Source organism: Epinephelus lanceolatus, chromosome 22 (genome assembly GCF_041903045.1).
Source record: "Epinephelus lanceolatus isolate andai-2023 chromosome 22, ASM4190304v1, whole genome shotgun sequence".
NCBI classification, from domain to species: Eukaryota; Metazoa; Chordata; class Actinopteri; order Perciformes; family Serranidae; genus Epinephelus; species Epinephelus lanceolatus.
The window spans coordinates 19,843,382-19,863,843 of NC_135755.1; the positions used below are offsets into that span (position 1 = coordinate 19,843,382).

Below are 20,462 nucleotides of genomic sequence, written 5' to 3' on the forward strand. Positions count from 1 at the left end.
GGATGGGGGGCAAGTACTCTAAATGCAAGGTCCAATTTTCTATGACTCTTTTGGACATGCTCCACTCATACAGTAAGACCAGTTAGCTCGACTGCCATTTAGGTGGCATGCAGTTTACATACAGTAGCATACAGTACAGGTCAAGCTCCCTCCTTCCAGAAGATTGTTAAATAAAAAAAATCCTTGAGGAGCTAAATCAGTTTTCTTCCCTTCATGCGATAATGGTTCATAAATACTAACCACGGATACAGATTTCCATCTATATTGCATCGTCAGCAAGAAGAGACATTAACATATAAGAATACATTTTTTAAACTATTAAATAAATCCAGAATCGTGGGAGACTAAGAACCTCAAGTTTTACCTGAATCGACTTTTTTACCACCCAAATGGACTGCAAACCTCATAAACTCACTTCTCTATCCCCGAGGCTGACACCTCCCCCCATTTCTGTTCATCCTGAGTATAACACAGAAACACACATTCTTCTTCTCTGTCCGCAATGTCGATAATACATCCCTAAAAGCGTCACAACTGAAATCATTTACAGTCAGGGTCCTAATCAGACCCAGAGTGGTGTATATCCATATGTGTGTGTGTGTGTGTGTGTTTGTGTGTGTGTGTGTGTGTTTGAGGAAGAGGTCTTGAGGAATGCCAGGAATGTCTATTGTTCAGATTGGGAAGGAGTGATGGGGGGCAGACTATTGTGTTTCATGGTTCTTGGCACCGAAGACCTTAGTCTTGCCCCGGTCTCCAGGGACCCTGTGGTACAAAAATCTAAACAACGGGATGTGTGTGTGTGTGTGTGTGTGCGCGCGTGCGTGTGCGTTTTGCCCATCAATCTGTCTGCGGTAAAATTCCCAAACAGTCATATGAATGTGTGTGTGTGCTGTGTGTGTCCGAAGATCTGGAGCGTCGGAGGATAAACTCTTCCAGGAAGAAGAAGAAAACAAATATTTCAAATGAACAAGAACAAACAAAACTGTGAAATTGAGCAGCTCACCGGTCAACACAGACAGATTACAGAGCAGGAAAGTCAAGTCGAATATTTTAGAGGAAAAAGCCTCAATCGCAGTTTTGGCTGGATAATAAAGTCTGAAAAAAGCATCCAGACATGATGGGAATGTATTGAGCTTAAACGAAATGTATGTCTTGGGTTACATATCAATAGAAAATTGTCAATACTAATGCTGATACAATACCGAAGTTTCAATACCAAAACAATAATTTGGAATTTGGTAGATTACTGTAAGAAATTTTTCTCAAAACATCCATGTTTTTCTTTTTACAGTAACAAAAGAAGCCAATTGTTTGATGTTATCTAAACACAATCACGGTGAAGAAGGACTCAGACTTTTCCTTAAAGGGATACTTTGCCGATATTCAACGAGCTTTGTATCATAACAATGTGGCTAGTATGTGTAAATGTACTATGATAAACTTTTGTCTATCTTACGAGCACCTCAATCTCTCTGCTCGTCTCTCAGCTCAAGCTCGCCAAAAGATGCAAAATGCGCAATCTGGCAGGTTTTTGCTGGCTCTTGGGCTGTTGCTTGAACTACAGATTGTACTTTGGCATTTCCGTATGCCCACAACCTTGGATACAAAGAGTTTAACTGTAAACCCCCGTTTCCACCAAACAATTTCGGTATGGTACCTTTGGAACCAAAAGTAATCCCTCAGACATGGTACCTAGACCCGAGAGTATCCACCGTAAACAGTACTCTTAAATGTGGGCGGGGTTGTTGTCACTCATTGCTCCGTCCTTTTTGCTTATAACTGGTGACACAGATGGAAGTCTGCATCTCATTTATCGTCCACGGAACGAGGCTGCACGCTGACATTTTCCTAACAAAATAGAGAAGGATGCAGTGAGTCTCTCTCCATGAGACATTTAAAAATAGCGGTTTGTGCATTTAGTTGTTGTAAGGCAAGCTCAGGGGTTTAGTGTTGCTGTAGCCCACAGGAACTACGCTTCGCAGCGCTTTTTTTCCCTCCAAGTGAGGATTGGGTGTATGCAGTTGACATAACCTGGTTGAAATTAATATATATGAACGCTTCAAGATCCACTCATTACTAAAAGTGAATATCATCAATGAAAGACATTAAAAACTGCTGGAATGGTCAAAGTTGTCACAGTGGAATTTAAGGTGTGCTGATGGATTCATGTCGTCAACTCATGCATTGAGTAAAATTACAAGTTCACGTTCCACCTTAAAAGTCAGTCAGTCCAGTGAATTAAGTAATTTTTTCTCAGACTACAGCTGCAGCAAGAGGCAGCGAAACATCCTTTCATTTTATAGTTACAGTTTACTAATAAAACTCTCCATGGTATGAACAGTGGTTACATGAGCCTCAAAACCAGCCACAACTCAGCCCTGAGCAGAGTGACCGTCCTCTATTGACCAATCAACAGACTGCAGTGTTCACAGCTCCACCGTTTAGTACCAGATCTGTGTGCTAGGTACCCCAACAGAGGGGACGGTATGAAATGGTTTCATTGGTACCATCCACAACTTTTCACAGTGGAAACGCACTGTACCGTACTGCTTGGTGGAAATGGGGTTTAATTAAAGATTGTTTGTTACCAGACGGCTGCCATATTGTTTCTGTCTGTGTCAAAATGCTAGTCACCCAGTAATGGCAGTTTTTATTGCTCCTCTGTAGCGCAGTGCATTCTGGTAGTTGTAGGTTTTCAACCTCTTGAGCAAAAGCAATTGCCACAGTCCTTTTCCTCTGTTTTCTCTGGTCATGTAGCATCAATTTCAAAAGTACTTGTGTCTTTCTTCTACATAGACAGCATGGTTTCACAGTTTCAGACCATCTTTCCAGGGGTGAAAACTGCATCAGGGAGAGTTCAGATGATTACATAATAACCCAACTTTTGTGAGGAACCTTTTATTATTTATTATTTTTTAATCAGGTACTGCACATTGAAATGAAATGTTATTGTACAAATGTTTGACCCATTCATCGTCTCAGAAATTGGACAAAGTGACATTCACCAGTTATAGCCGAGCCAAACTTATTTTCCTATTCATTTCTGTTACATGCCATTGTTTTGTGTTGTTCGTACTCCACAACATTTTAACATGAGTCAAAAATCTGAAGAAGGGTTCATGTTTATGCCTGATGAGTCAGGCAATGTGTCAAAACATGTCAAAAATGTATTTTACCTAAAATTCCTCTCTTTTCTCTTTCACCCACTTTCCCTGTTTCATTCTTTCATCTCCTCTTTCTCCTCCCCGTCCAGCCCTCGGCTGTAAATGTGCAGCAGAGATGAAAAAGTCCGCTCAGATGAAAGAGCTTTGTCATAAAGTTTTGTTTACCCTGTCAAAACATCAAACACAATATCAGTCTCTCTTGTAATTATCATTTTAATTTCCTCTAGTTCACTGCTCCTGCCACTGTGAGCGTTTTTCATGCTGCCACGTAACTCAGGTCTGTGGGATATTTCGTGCTTTGTTGCCCTGTAATCTGACAGGTTTTCTTTTCCCAACTTGTGTTTTGATTTGCTTCTGAATTTGAGAGAGATTTCCTTCCAAAGTCAGATTGTTCACTGTTTGAAAGAAAGAAAGTGATATGAAAAGACTGATATCGTAAAAATAAAACAAACAGCTGCACTTTACAATGGGTAGAAAGTGAGCTACAGTTTTGGTTGACAAATGATAACGGAGTTTTTTCACTACGTATATATACATACATTTAGAGGAATAAAATTACACCAGTTTGAATTGATTGGCTCTTTGGCTACAGGGGTCTAAAACACAGTAAAAACGCTCTGGCTGAACATGACTGGTACACTGTCAAATTTGAGACCTAAGAGTGTTATTTCTTTTCCCACTGGGCATTAGATGTCTGCTGTACTTTCAACACTTGATACAAATGGATGCAGAAGACCGCCACAACTAAAGAGAGAGAAAAGGGCCTTTCTTAATAAATTTTATTTAAAAAAAAAGGACCAACCCCAAAGTTTATGTGAGAATAAAGGCCTGAACATGCCTCAGATTTCACCTTTACAAGTATGTACTTTTGTTTCTAACACCTTTCTTCAGCTTTGGTGACCACAGCTTTAGGTTTGAAATGTATTTGTTGGGTTTTTAAATACACTGGACAAGATTACCCAAGTTGGGTCCAGATTATTGCTCCTTTATACTTTTTGTTTGATTCTTTGAAGATTTTACATTCACATCTAATTAGCCTGAAGAGAGGATTCGACAGAAGAGCATCCTATTATTAGCACTTAACAAACAGTTCAAACATTTATGGATAGACTGGTATTGAATCTCTTTATGAGAGTTGGATGAGAACATTGATACCACTCTTATATCAGTATTATAAACATGAAGCTGGAGCCAGCAGCCTCTACTCTTAGCTTAGCACCAAGACTGAAACCATGGAGAAACAGCTCCAGTAGGGCTTTTCCAGTGGCAGTTTTGGCTGTGCCAATTCAAACCATGCTCCGTCAATTTACGTTTCAATTGTCAGTTAGACAATGTGACATTCACCAGTTATAGCCAGTTATATGCCAAGTTGTGCAACACTGTGCCCAAGATACACCATATTAGGCACATGAACGCAGAGCACAGAGAAGCAGTTAGAGCTACAGGCTACAGTGAAGCTAAAAAAAGAGTACACATGACGTTTTTCGAAACAACTTTTTATGTCGGGGCTGCAGCACACTTGGATCACTACAGATGAGCAGTATGGAGATACTTTGTGGATTCAATTTTGTGTTCTTGGACATTAGGTGTGCTGGCCGCTGCACCCGCCAATCTCCGCAAGGGATGTGAGCACTCTAAAACTTCACCAGGGCCTCCATCAGCATATGGGTGAGTAGATAATGGCTGAATTTTCATTTTTGGGTGCACTATCCCTTTAAGCCATGAATCCGCCTGCTGCTTTTAAACGTCATCACTTAAGACAAGCCATCATCAGTTAAAGATACACCTTCAAGCGGGTAGCCATGTTGTAATGGTAGTCAAACCAGTAGTCAAACCACGTCAAGCCAGGCCATCAAATGTGTATGGAAAAACCCTATAAGAGTAACATAATCCACCTATGAGCACTTTTAGAGCTCACTAATTAACAAGTCATATCTTGTTTTTTCATCTGTACAAAAAACAAAGTGTAAACGATAATAAACACCACATAGATGCACACCTGCATCTTAAGAGCCATTTCCTAATCCATCAGCAGCTGTAAATAAACTGTTTAGTCTTTGCAAGCTGCCTCTTTTCACACAAATTTCACCAACGCATTAAGTCTAAGCTGGACAGGAAGTAGAGGGGGGGCAAACTTTGGAAAGAACAGGAAATGATGCGAAAGCTGAAGAATGTCCTCCTGCCTCTTCCATGGCTGCCCACAGAGAGAAACTGAAACACACACACACACACTGCAACACAAGCTGGATCTAACAAAAGGTCGTTGAAAACAGGAAGTACTATAGAAGAAACATTTCCAGGTCAAGTTAACAAAACATCCCCAAACATTCTTTCCCCCTCCAGAAATATATTGGAAAAATCATCAGTCACTCAAAACACCCGAAAAGATGTAAAGAGACAAAAATACCTCCTGTAACAGAGGGTGGAGGGGTGAAAGGTCACATGCCTATAAAGGGTTCAGCAATAGAAAATGTTCCCCATTCAATATCTTAAAAGTAGTCATTACTGTAAGACTTAACGAGTCATAAGTGTCAAATTTACAGCTCTACATCAAACTGTATTGGTAAGCATGCAGTAAAATGTGCAGCATGTACATGTCATGGATACAAACATATGTTTGTGTAGCTGTCCAGCCTGATTATCTCCACTTTCACATGCCTGTAATTCAACTGTGTTTGTTTTATGGGGATTTAGTACTACGAATGTCATAAAACACACTTGTACATATGTTGTTCTAACCCACCGTAAAAATCATATTTGTGGTTGAGATTTATTGCACATTTTTTACAGTGCAATCCCATCACAATGTCTACCCAGTAAGCAGTAATTCTGGAGCTTTAGGTCGTATCGTATGATCTTCCTGAGCAGATGGAGTTTGCTCACGTTACATGGGAGTGTAGATGTTCACTAAGCGCTGAAACATCTACAATCTGTGACAACTGGGCAACATCATACACTGTAAAAAAATAATGGACGAAGCCATCGTCAACCATTGGTTAGTGCTTGAAATCCCGCTTTAAAGCTCGTCAGTTTGGCCATTGCCATTTCTTTGGAGCCAGAGGTGACTAAATTTGAACAAGAGGGTGGAGCTGTGGAGGAACAAGGGGTGTATCTGACTCATAGACTGTCACTAAAGTGGCCACGTCCCTAATTATGCTTAACTTAAAGCCTTAATAAAATTAAAAAGGGTGAGTTATCTTTAAATTTACCCTCCGTACAGCTGTCATTAATGTTGACATTAGCTAGAGACCTAAACCTTTTTTTTTTTGTACCAGGTTGTAAACATGTTTATTTCTGCTGTAAAGTTGGGCATTTTAACATGGGGATTGACTCACTTCTTGAGCCAGCCTCAAGTGGTCATTCAAAGAACTGCAGTTTTTAGCACTTCTGCATTGGCTTCTAGGGTTGTTATGTTAGATAATTAATCAACAACAAGTATAGTGATGAATAAATCATTATTTAGTCATTATATAAAGCATTTATCAAGCAAAAATGACAAAGAATTGGCGGGTTTGATCCTCTGAAATGTGAGAATTTGCTGTCTTATATTTTGGTAGTCAGGCAAAGGTATTTGAGGAGTTCGCTTTGGACACTTGGAAATTTGTCCTGGTTTTTCATACTCAACACATTCTTTGATTGAGGAGTTCAACCCTTATTCATATTTTTATGTAATTAATGTTGTTTCTGGATAATAAAGTTGTTGATCTGCCAAAAAATTCAAACTCGTGCTCAGACTTCTGAAATTATATTTTGTTTATGTTTTCTTGCTGAGATGTTTTCTGCATTCCTTTAGATAGTGCATGTGTTGATTAGGAGTCAAATAAAACAACAGTTAACAGCACTGTGGGTCCTTTTTACCATCAGTTGTCTTGTTAAAATGCCCATAAAGCATTGCCTCTGATATAAACTTAAAACAGGCCCGAACACACTGCTGTCCTATCCCTCCACTGAACTGCTGGGCAGGCCAGTAAATTCCTGCGGTTGGCCAAATTTAGCCTGTAGGCCTGCTCTTCTTTCAGCAGTGCAGAACAATGCAGCAAGTCTGAATTGAATATATTTTAATTAAAGAATGGATGATGATGTGAAGCCTGGAGGGAAAGCTCGAACAATAACTGATACACTTGAGATAAAGAGCAAAAAGCAGAATTAATGCAGGAAAATGTCTGGACTACACTTATAGAATAAGAGTTTAACATCCTTCTAGGAGTCGAAAAACATGAGAATCAAATGTTTTTCATTTCCGCTGTTACACAACTCCTTATAAACGTAATGGAAACCTGTTAGACACAATACACCCCTTCATAAATCCGACGCAAGCCTTCGTATCAAAGCAGAAAAGTCGCACAAAAGCGCCATTTTCCAACCCTGAAGTTGAACAAATCATCTCTCCTCACCAACTCCACATTTCCTTCCTCTGCATTTACATCATGTAATTAAATCCACTACAGTATGTACATTTTCCTTGCCTGCTCCGTCAGTAGAAAAGAAGCCCATTTATTCACAAACATACAGTAAAATACTGTGCAGGGGAACCCTAGTGAGTAATTTCCTGATGGTTCCAAGACAAGCGTATTGAGTGTAAGAAGTCCATATAACTACTCTCCGTCTCAGTTTAGGTTAAGTGACTTTTAATGGAGCTTAGAATAACAGAAATGGCACGCATGCCAAATTTCTCACACTTACTAAAATACATGTACACGTGTGTGCACGCACATATAAAAACATACAAGGTGGAGTCCCTACAGCTTGGCAGAAATGGTGACAACTGCTTGGCAGGCAGCCACCTTGGAAAAGCAGGTAGTTGTGGTGAAGAAAGAGGGCACCAAAGAAAATGAGTAGCGCATAAAGAGTCCCTAGTTATAGTTGTACAAACATTTAATGTGTAGGATAATTGGCTGAGAACAGAGCCGAGAAGCTGCATTTTTTTTACTTTTGGTGGCATTAAACTGAACAAAGAAAGCAAAAAGTGGGAGGAGAACCTTAATTTCTGTTGTCAAGTACGAAGCATTTTGTCCCAAAATGTCCTTAGTTTAGGATTCACAAGGACATGTTTAAGATGCAGAGAACTTCACAGAATTGGTTCGGAACAACCTCACAAACACACTCAATCACCATTTAAGAGGCAGATTCTCCACAAGAGGGAGCTGTTTGTTTGTCAGACCATATCTACATATGCGCCACCTATGGAAAGAGAAAGTATGGGTAATAACAGCTTTTACACAAGTATGCAAATCAGCTTCACTATAATTCGCACAGACAAAGCACTTGTCTTTATCTGGACACATTTTCCCAACAAATACAACATGCTAATGTTTTTAGCACAAGCCTATGGCATTTTACGTTGAGTAAATTAGCCTAACAGCTAACAGACTTTTCCTCTACTCATATGAAACCAGGGACAACAGCAACATTTAACAAAGGTAATGTCACAAAATTCGGCTCCATTACAGCTCACAAGGTTCACTGACAAAACAACTGTCTTATCCTGAACACGTTTTCAAATCAAATATATTATTATTATATTATATTATTATTATAATATATTATCTTGGACATGTCTTCTCTAATGATCTTATGGATGACAGTGACATCCATCATCAATGCTGTAAAATATATGCACAGGCCAATACATTGTTGAGGAAATTTTCTATGTGTTCTGCAGATGTTAAATGTGCTCTGTTCAGGGCTTATGTCACCCCGCTGTATACAGCTCATCTCTGGTCCTCTTACAGAGTGAAAAGTATGCAGAGGCTTAGAGTGGCATATAATGATGCCATGAGGCTGTTGCTCTGTGTTCCTAGGTGGCACAGTGCCAGCCAGTTATTTGTGTACTCTAATGTACCAACATGTCAGGCACTGTTACGAAAGTTAATGTTTAATTTTATGTGTCGACTGGATTTGTCAGAAAATAGCATTATTATGGCCTTAACCTGCCCTATGATGGGCTATTGGTTCACATCCAGGCTTCGAAAGCATTGGCATGATAGCTTGCACCTCTTTTTGAACTCACAGTGATGAATTACTTATATGAAAGTATATATTTTTATTTTTAATGATGTATTTTAAATGTATGTAATGGTTGTGTATATGTGTGTGTGGACCATTTGAGTCCGTAATAAAGATTATTACATTATTACATAACATGCTAACATTATTAGCGTAAGACTATGGCATTTTTCATCATATAAATTAGCCTAGAAACCAGGTGAGATTTCCTCTGCTCATATGAAGCCAGAATGAATCACACACAAGACTTAAAATGCTATTTTGTGGAGGCTTTATTGTCTTCACAATTTATTGTTTCTTATCTGTGAAATTAAAGTAAATAGAAGCTTCGTTTCCACTGAGGGAACTGGTTTCAGCTTACAAAAATAGACAGGAGGTCTGCGTCCGGGGAGGTGAATGTCAGGCTATGCTGTAGGGTATGGCGTACATCAACACAGAGCCTACGTCATAGGTAAAGCGTCAACTCCACACAGAAGTATAAATTCAGCATTAGCCTCTTTAAGATAATTGTTCTGGTTTTGCGGCCACGACTTCACTGTTTTGGTTTGATTTCACCGCTCTTAAAGTGTTTCCAACAGCAGGCAGCTATTTTCAGTGGAAAAAGCTCTAAAAATAACTCACTGTACCCAACTTGTGCAGCACCAAACAGCCAACAGGCAGAGTCAACAATCAGCTGAAGACCCACATATTTCTCATATGAGCTGTTGGACACCATATCAGACCTCAAACTACAAAGGCACTCAGAGACCTCTACAAGAGTAAATATTAAACGTATACATCAGATGGCCAGAAACATGCCTCATATGATCATCAAACTGTATTTGACCATTTACAGTTTGTTCAGTTGCTCCCAAGAGGCCAAAACATCAACTAAACCTCCAAACTTTCTCAAAAACAGCAGCTATGAGCACTCGTCTATTCCATTCTTGCAAGTGTCACTACTGTAGCAGCTGCGACTTTCCTCTCCTGTAGATGGTGCAAATCGTCATGTCTAAATCTGCAGGGCCAAATGGCTGCTCTTAAACGCTTGGATAACAATGTGTGTCCTTGTTTTTTATCCTGTGGGATTTTGACAGGGTTTCATAAGGATAAGGTTGGAACAGAACTGTCTCTAACAGAGACAGAAATAGAAAAGTGCAGTCTAGGCAAGTTTGTGAATCTTTTTTTTTTTTTTTTTTGCCTGTTGACCATTCAGGATGATGCATGTTGAGTAACAAGAGGAACCTTGTGTTGTGTTACTGCTGTTGTTAGTTTCTTCTTCTTTTATTCTTTTTCTAACATGCCCCTCACATGCTGAGGTGAGGTTATTTCTGTCTCCATTACACACACAGCAGGTTTTTACACTCCTAATAATGCCCTTCTGAGTCAGAAAAAGAAACAGAGGTCCGTCCACTCACATGCCATCACAGCACCAACAGTCCCCTTGTGTTATTAAAAGAGGTGGTAACTAGTTTTGGCTTTTGACTAAGGGCCCTTTTCCACTGTTAAAACTATACAAGACGAGCCAAATGTGCAAATGTGAGCATTTCATCATCCCTGAGTGGCCAGTGTGTGTGTGTGTGTGTGTGTGTGTGTGTGTGTGTGTGTGTGTGTGTGTGTGCGTGCGTGATGTCTGGCAGCAGACCCCTACAGTACCTTCCAGAGGGTTCCTACAGTAATGACTGAAACACGGCTGGTGAAGGCCGTGACGTGACTGGCAGAGGTCAAAGTGCAGCAGGGTCCCTCCCAATACTGCAGCCATGATTGGCTATTAGTGTCAGTACCTTGTCAATCAAAGGGAGTTTAATTCACGTGTGGGGTGGCCGTGGTCAGAGTGTTGCTGCCAAAATACAATAACAGCTTTATACGGGCATACAGAGAGAAATACACACACAAACCACATAAAAAAACACAGATTCATTCACACAAATGTGCACGGATTGAAGGTAATTACAATGTTGAATGTCTTTTTACAAGGCCTTATTGTTGCAGGTGTTTTGAGCTCAAATTTGGTGTTTTCCATGTTCTTATTTTAATTGCAGGATCACGTGAATTCTCATAAGTGTTCTCAGGAAAGTAGAAAATAGGGCTGTATACTTTGCATAATCATTTTGTGTGTAGAAAGGAGACTTTGTGATGTGTTTTTTAATGAATAACCAGGAGCAACTGTTACTGTAAACATGTGGAGCGCATATGGATGTTATTGATGCACACACATCTCTAAACACACACACACACACACCACACACCACACAAACACACACACAGCGTTGGGAAAGCCCCTGCGAGTCAGACATGCAACACATACCAGACACTGACACACACAGAGTGGATTTAACTGGGTGGCATGCTCATAATCAGTTGCATTCCCAAAGCCATCTCTGTGAGTCCATCTGTGTCTGTGTGAATGAATCTATACTGTATGTGTGTGTGTGTATGTGTGTAAACGTTGGCTCGTAAGTGTGTGTCTAACAGCATTAGACAAGGGTTGTGCCTGCTGCAGAAACAGGAGCAGAAAACCCAGCAACGCTCTGACGGCTAGATCTGCTTTCAAAGCCAGAACGAGACGTGTTGCTGCCAAACAGCTGTCTGAAGCCGTCCAGAGCAGACAAAGTGAGAGTTCTAACACCAGTAAAATCTCCAGTTGAGTATTATGCAAAGTGTAAATGTCAGGGAGAGAGAAAAGCTGAGAAAAATAACAAAACTCTTTTTTTTCTTTACCTTTTCAGTAAAACATTGTTCAAAACTTAGTATAAAGTTTTTGAACATTGGCTGCATTTCCACCTACATCCACTAAGTGGCAACAACACAAGGTAAAGGTCCTTAAATAGAGACAGGAAAATCCAAATGACATCTGGGTGATAAGAAAGTGCTAAACTGAAAATGTTTCATAGAGATCAGCATATAATTTAAGCTTGAGCTGAGATGCCGTTACATCTGACCTCAGATCTGTAGGGCAGTTTCACCCAGCACCCTCTAATACCCTCTTAAGACGCCAACTTGACTGTAGTTCACAGAGTGGAAATATTCCTGCCATTAGTTCTGCTTCCTGAGCCAAAATACCAACAGTGGGCTGGGTGGGGCAGGGTGGGAAACGAGTAACTGTTTCTCCTCCTTATTTCACCCAACTAGTGTCAGTGTGCTGCAAACCAACATTAAAGCTGCAACATTAAAGATTCTCTGAATTAATCATCATGACAAAATGTGGTCTAGGGTGGCATCTGTAGGGAAAGGGCCACTAGTCCCCCACTTTGAGGGGGATTTGTACTTGTACGACAGAGCCTATGCCGTAGTCTACACACATGGACATGCCGTTATGAGTAATTATACTTGTGCTGTGCTGTAAAGTTTAGTTGATTCAAAACACACATTAAACACACATTAAACATGGCTTAATAAAGACAATTTCAAACACAAATACACAAATCAGCTTCACTATAACTCGCAGCATTCACAAACACTTGTCTTTATCTGGACACATTTTTCCCACAAATACAACATGCTAACGTTATTAGCACAAGCCTATGGCATTTTACATTGTATAAATTAGCCTTGTGGCTAGCAGACTTTTTCTCTACCCATATGAAGCCAGGGACAACAGCAACATTTAACAAAGGTAACGTTACATAATCTGGCTCCATTACAACTCACAAAGTTCACTGACAAAACAACTGTCTTACACTAAACATGTTTTCCCACACAACTTTACCATGCTAACGTTATTAGCACAAGCCCATGGCATTTTATATTGTATAAATTAGCTTAGCGATGATCAGAGATTTCCTCTGCTCATATGAAGCCAGGATAAATCACACACAAGACTTAAAATGCTATTTTTGTGGAGGCTTTACTGTCTTTACAATTTATTGTTTCTTAACTGTGAAACTAAAGTAAATAAAAGCTTTGTTGAGGGAATGGTTTCAGCTTACAAAAATAGACAGGAGGTCTGTGTCGCTGTAACGTGTAGTTACATTTCTGGGGAGGTACACATAAGGCTACATCATAGGTACAGTGTCGATTTGACGCAAAAGTACAAATCTCACATTACACCCCTTGCAAGCTAATTTCTTGGTGTGTTAATATAATGTATTTTAGGTCAGATTTTGTGTTTCTCTACAGCCGAGTGCAAAGTTAGCATGACCCACAGTCAGAATGTCCTCAATCATAAGAATAAAGTTTTCCTTAAATCATCATAGGACTTATGCACAAAAAATGAAATCTACAATTTATCTCCTTGTTGACTTGTTTAAGATTCAAATGCTTTTCTAAATTATTACCAATACACACACACACAATCCCACAATCCCACACATCCACTCCTCCCTGCTCATCAGAGGTTATCAGCTTCCCCTCTGTGACACCCTGAAGGTCAAAGTTTACTTCCTGTGAAACATTCTTGATGTGTGAAAGATCGCCTTGGTGTGTTTGCAGGTCAGCCTAGCAGATTCCTAACAGACCAGGAAAAGCACCATCACTGACTTCTCGTCTCCTCCCTCAACTTCCTTCCCAATTCGGTGAGTCAACGCCAAGACATCTCAAGTGTCGGTAAGAAGAAAAAGAGAACAACAGGCGACAAACTCACATCCGTTTTCGGGACACCAATGCTCAAATATTCACTTTGAAGTCATGAAAGTATTCAGGTAAAAAAAAATGTGTGCGTGCAAATATCTCCTGTGCGTGTCAACAACATCTGAGCCCTTCATGCAATTATTTCTCATTGTTGTCGAGTGTTTACCTCCTGACTGCGAGCTTCAGTATCCGGTACGATCCCTTGATGAGGATTAGGGCTTCCTGTCTGCTGCCGTAGAGGGCGGACCCATTTATGTTAATGAGCTCGTCGCCGACTTTTAGCTTCTTGCACAGGGCGGCCTTCCCTCCATCCTCGATCTAGAGACAAAGAATTGGTTGAGATAAAAGAGAAAAAGTTGGACGGCAAACAGAAGCACATTCAGATTAAGAAAAAGATACTTCCATGGTGCCAAGCCGACTCCTCTAAAACCCATTTTTGGAGACATTTTTTGTTCAACTGTCTCCGTCCCCATGGCAACGGTGCCCTAACGAGTATCTCCAAAACAGCCTGAACCAAACATCACACAGAAAACCATCACATTCCTCTGTAATAGACTGTGTGTGAGTGTGTGTGTGTGTTTGCCACAGTGCTGACTGTGGGTCACACAGTGGTGAAGCCTGTGTTGTTAATGCATTGCTGGAATGTTTTAGTCCGTTTTTTTAAGGCTGCAGAGGGGTGAAACATTGATTGAGTGTGTGGTGCAGTGTGGTGTGAGGTTTGAGTTTGGCCGTAAATCACATCAAGAAAGAAAGACCAGGATAAAAGAAAGAAAGACAGGAACACACACAGATGAAAGGGGTAACTGACTGGACCAAAGACAGGGAAGGATTTGCACTGAATGGTACAGAACTTAGCGGTGGATATGATCAGGCAATTTTTCAGTGGTTTTATTCCAATGTATAACTGTTAAAAACATCCTCATACAGTAAGGGAAGTATTTGAAGTGTAAGAAACTCCCTCCAGAGAGCAACAAAGCAAAGATGATAAGGGAGAAACTCATCAAATTCATTTTGCTGGATGATCAGCCACTTTCTGTTGTTGAAAATGTAGGTTTTTGACGTTTGCTGGAACATTTGGAGCCTCGCTATCAGTTGCCAACTCGACAATTCATCTCTGATACCTAAAAGGCTGAATAACGACAGGGAACAATTTAAAGGGGTGTGTTTCTTTAAGATATGTGAGTTTAATAACAGAACTACATTTCCCATGATCCTTTGTTTGTTGTCAATTTGGAGGTAACGCAGCAATGTATTTTCAATTTGTGATGTGCTCTGAGCCAATCAGACAGGACTCTGGAGGTGGGGAAAAGAGTCAAGTTCAGCAGAGAGACGATACCGAGACGCACGTGAAGGAGGGAGAGTGGTGTGTGGATGTACGGAGAAAGACACAGGATTAACGTCGAGGTGGACATGTTTTGCAGTCGAAAACACTTGTTAGCGTCTGTGCAAGTATTATTTTGCAGCTTCATTTCTTCCATGTTGCGGTTTTGTACTTTGGTTTCCCTCCAGTTTTAAGTGAATGTGTGTTTTGAGCTACAGACGTGGATGTTTCTGCGAGGACCGTCGTTTTAGTTGTAAACGCCAGGCGCCATTTTGACTGAGAACAGAGGAGAAAGGAGCAATTAACATCACCCCACTACCGCTAATTAGCTCTTTCTGTGAGGAGGGACGCAGCGCGCGGGACCTGTGTCACAGCACTGACAATTAACTGCAGCCCTGCACCATCTTGCTGCTTCATCATCCATTCATCTACCAGTTCTGGGATCCTTCTGTACTGTGTTTCCAGGATGTGTGAGTAACTGGAGACTACTTACTGAACTGTATCAACAGTGTGCCAAGGAGTTATTTTCTTCATATGTGCAGCGACTTATGGGCCCCAAAGTTTAATAAATCCAAGCGCTTGGTAATATTTTTGAACATTTTGTCAGGGTTGAATTACAAAATTGTGAACTGTTTAACTTAACCCTTTGTGACCTACCATGAAGTTCCCCTCAGGGGGATTAATAAAGTATATAAAATTTATTTTAAATAGAACAATTTTACCTGCTGTAGTTTTTTGGAGTATTTTAATATGCTATACATCAATACAACCCTTAAATCCCAAATTTTAATAATATGTGTGGACATATATCCATACTAATGAAAGAATTTGCTAAAAAGTGCAATAACCCACACAAAAAAAAGAACATCGTTTTTGTTTTTACACATATTTTTATAAATACAGAAATATCATGGCTATATCCCTCAAAATTGTAAATGTAAAAAAGTTGCACAAAATACTTTCAAACCACAGAAAATTTATTTTGAGTGTTTTCATAACTTCATTTTTTAGATACACTCATTTTTATAAAATGTGACAAAAATGAAAATAAAATGCACATTGTGCACAATTTGCAAAAATACAACATGTACATCAAAATAAACTATTTACAACAGAACAACCAAAGTTTAAAGTTGAACATTACTTAGTATAGAGGTTTTTTCTTTTCAGACAAAGAGATTAGGAGATGTTGCTTTACCTGACATGTTTCGACTGACAACTTCAGTCTTCTTCAGAAGCGTCATCTGATGTGCGTCGTGATGTGTCTTTATCAGCTGGTGTTTCCTTGAAGGCATGACCGGCCTGGCAATCTGACAGATCTGCCAGGCCAGTCACGCCCTCTGCCGCCCGATGGTCTGTGGAGGAGAGAGTCCCAGGTGAAAGCCCCCTCATCCCGGTTGATGGTTGTCCCTGGCCCTCTTCCTGATCTCTATGGCCTCCTTGATCCAACAAATTCAAACGTTGGACATGTCACGACTCACGTTGGATGACACTTCTGAAGAAGGCTGAAGTTGTCAGTCGAAACATGTCAAGGTAAAGCAACATCTCCTAATCTCTTTGTCTGAAAAGAAAAAACCTCTATACTGTGTAAATAAGTAGACAAAACTAACTGAGCGAACATTACTTTTCAATGGCACCAGGGGAGCTGTGATAGGTCTTGTGACAGTTCCTGTCCACGATGACACACAGAGGAACTTTACATGCCTCACACATGAAGGGAGTACACTTCCCACACAGCTTACACTTCCTGCGCCCCTCGGTGGCCTTTTTTGAGCCAGATACCCCCTCAACAATGGCAACAGGGATGTGCTGATAGCTCTCCGGCACTCATTGTGATGGCACTCCACACAGTTCCCCTGTCAACTGCTCCTGGAAGGCCTGGTGCGTCATTGGCTGCTGCTCCAGTCTGCCACACAGCTCCTTGTGGAGTAAATACCTGTTTGTCACAGCAATGTCAATAAAATGATGCAGCACTGTCCCCGAGGAACAGGAGCCAATCAGCTGGTCTGACAGGTCAACTCCCCCCATGAAGCTGTTGTAATCTTTCACAGCTGACAGCACTGGCACCTGGACTGCTGTGTGTCTTCCACCAACCTTGGTCGCTCTTCTTACGGTGTCCCCTGAGAAGGTAGTGTGCAGAGTGGAGCACACACTTAGCTCCCTCGTGTCATCCACTTGATGTAGATAAGAGCTCCCCCTCTGATCCACCTGATTGTCCCTCGTGGAGATTTTTTGTCAGGGCATTGACATTTGTTTTTGGGACTCCAATTCTTGTGGCCCAAAATGTCCCACAGGCTCCGAACCCCAGGTCATGAAGGTGGCGGAACAGTGCTAGGCTGGTGTAGAAATTATCACAGTATATGTGATATCCAGATCCCAGGAAGTTTTTGTTGACAAGAGACATCACAGCATCAAATGACAGCCCCTTTCCAGTTGCCAGAGTGGACCTCCCCGTGTAAATGTTGAAGTCCACAGTGTAGCCGGTGTTGTCAGACAACACAAAAAGTTTTATCCCCCCACTTTGTTGGCTTATTCTTTATGTACTGCTTCATGGCAATTCTGGCTTTGGTGGCAACCATGCGCTCATCCACAGACAGGTTTTGCTGGGGGTAGTAGTACACAGCTTTGCAGGCTACACGTAAACTGTCATGCAGGGGGCGTATTCTGTGCAGACAGTCATAATCATCTGGGCCTTTTCTGCTATCATTGGAGGCATCTTTCTCAGGGTCACTCATGTGAATGTTCCACGTGATGGCAAGGAACCGGTCTCCTGACATGACCTTCTGAGGATACGACACATGGAAAATGGAACTGCCAAGCCAAAAATCCCTCAACTTTGGCAGCTTCAGAATCCCCATGTACAAAGTGATCTCAATGTACTGATATATTTCGGAGTCTCTGAGCTCAGTCCATTTGAATCTTTTGCCTGCAGCAGTATTTTTTGCTGCATTTTTATTGGTATTGCCATGCAGTGTTTTGATGGCAGCCCGGTCAAAATACATCCCTAACAGCTCAGATGGAGAGGGACTGTCCACATACTCTAATAGCGGTGGCTGCACACCTGGCCTCCTTTTGGGCAGAAAATGTGGTAGGGGGTGTGGCAAGATGTCAGGCTCCTTTTTGGTTCTCCAGCCAGCTGCATCACCAGGGAGTGTCTCTGACCTGGAGGCTCTGTTTGCTGGAGACCGACTCCTTGCTCCCCTCCCTCCTCTCCATCTGGCTCCCTCCGGGATGCAGGGTGAGGAGACCCCCACTTCCTCCTCCTCATCATCATTAACTCTGCACACAGAAGTTACACCGTGTGTTAGATGTGTTCAACATGACAGTAATACAATAATGGTGCGTATTTAGTGCAAAATGCTTTCAGTTGTGTTACATATATATTTTCTTTACTTTTCTCTAACTGAAAAACAAACAATATTTCATGAATATATACATACATGTCATAGGAAGGATCTCTCCCTTCGATGGAAGTCGGCTTCATCTCCACTGTCGGCAGAATCCGGACCAGATGAGTGGAATGAATCTTCATCCAACGCCATTATTAGCTTGAAAGCTTCGCGCCAGGAGAAAAGCTGTTTGGCGCGTCCAGGTTGTTGCGGTTCCATAAATATATGTGTGCGAGTGTGTGGTGTGTGTGTGTGTGTGTGTGTGTGTGTGTGTGTGTCTAAGTATTGTTGTGAAAGAGTAAAATGCAAAACGAGAGCGAGAGCGAGTGTGTGGCTGCAAGCTAAGAGAAATATTTACCGCGAAAGAAAGAAAGAAATTTCCCGGGAAATGACGCAGTAGTGTCGCGAGAAAGACACGCAAGAAAATCACTTGACAGTTCATGCTCACAACGTGATGACGCTTTGTCCAACATAGGAAGTGCTGTGAATACACGCAATCAGGATTATGATGTTTTTGTTCTTTGCGCTTTTTACTGTATTCTACAAACCTATCAGTGCAAGGAAACAGCGCTTTAGTGTAACTCCTCCGGTTTTAAATGCAAAAAGAATTATTGCTCCATCTTATTTGGTTGCAATTCTACCGGCATGGTCGGGGGCAGCCCTATTGGCTTCCTTTTTCAGTCCTGGAGGTTGCGTTTATTGAATGGATGACTGATTCCATCAGGAGAAGGCTGGATTAAATGATTATTGTGGTTTTTCCAAAAGTATTTTCTCTCATTTCACACTCAACAAATAGTCAGATCCTATTTCAGGGGTCGCCAGGCAGGTTTTTTTTTTTTATCCATCCCCTTCAGATATAAAGCCCAGGTGAATTCCACCATTAACCCAGAATAAATCATGTTTAAAGATGCTTCAGGGGCATATAAAAAGGAACACATTCCTGATTAAACAGTGTGGAAATGGAGAGCAGGCTTGTCCCTCCCTCCATCATTCATTCATTCTTTCTCTTGCTGCAAAAATCAAAGGAATGCATGTCATGGAAACACAGGTCGGATTTTACGCTTTTTGGATTTTACAGACGCGCAGCGGGTAGCTTTGCCTCACCAGCCAACTCAAACATAAATGGAGATCTTTAATATATTAACTTTCTGCCGTGTTCTCTTGGGTCTACTGCTGTCACGAATTCAGACATCAAAAGGATCACATTTTAAAATTTGATCCTGCTGAAATACCACTTAAAACATGGAAAACCCCCGAAGCAGGCAACCACATTTAAACTGAGCAGGTTCAGCACAGCTTTTGGTTTTGACGTCTTCTGTTGACATTTCTTAAACCAGTGTAGGTGGACCGGGATTCAGTTCAAGACCTGGCTGATGAATTGACACTACAAAATGTCTGGCTTTGTTGACCAGATTAAGACTGATTTATTCAGATTTTTCTTTAATCTGCATCCATGAAGGTTCATTACGTGGCAAAAAGGGGATTTCGACCTAATATAAAACACTTAACAATAAACAAATCATGCAATTAAAATTTTTGCTTTATCCTCACACATTACACACACACACCCACAAACATACACACACACACAAGAGGCTCCGGCATGAGTTACATGCATTCGACACAGTGTTTATGTTCATTTGTGTCTAATGAGCTTTTCATTATGAAAACAAACTGGAAGCTTCAGTGGTGGGATGTTTAACACAGCTTACAGTGTGGATAACGGTTCTCACACATGCACATGCACACACACACACACACACACACACACACACACACACACACACACACACACTCAGACACACTCATTTTCCCATGGATGGCAGAGGGAAATAGAGAAGGAAGAGGGAGGGTGGGCAGGTGAAGGTGAGGATGAAGTGAAGGGCAGGAAGAAAGACAAACAGGAAGGGCAGAGGGAAAGTGAGAAGAGTGGGAAGCAAGCACGAGGATAACACGAGGAGACAAATATAAAAAGATAGAAGGAAGTGTGATGAAGATGAGGTGAAAAGGGTGAAAGGATAGGAGGTGAGGGGG

At 41.1% G+C, this 20,462-nt stretch overlaps 1 protein-coding gene across 1 annotated transcript in view; it reads right to left on the reverse strand.

Moving 5' to 3' along the window:
- shroom4 (shroom family member 4) overlaps positions 1-20,462 on the reverse strand; it is a 79,559-nt gene that overhangs the window by 38,331 nt on the left and 20,766 nt on the right. Inside the window, exon 2 of the mRNA XM_033609775.2 lies at positions 13,885-14,036. Coding sequence (XP_033465666.2) covers positions 13,885-14,036 — 152 coding nt within the window. The remainder of the gene's footprint in view (positions 1-13,884; positions 14,037-20,462) is intronic.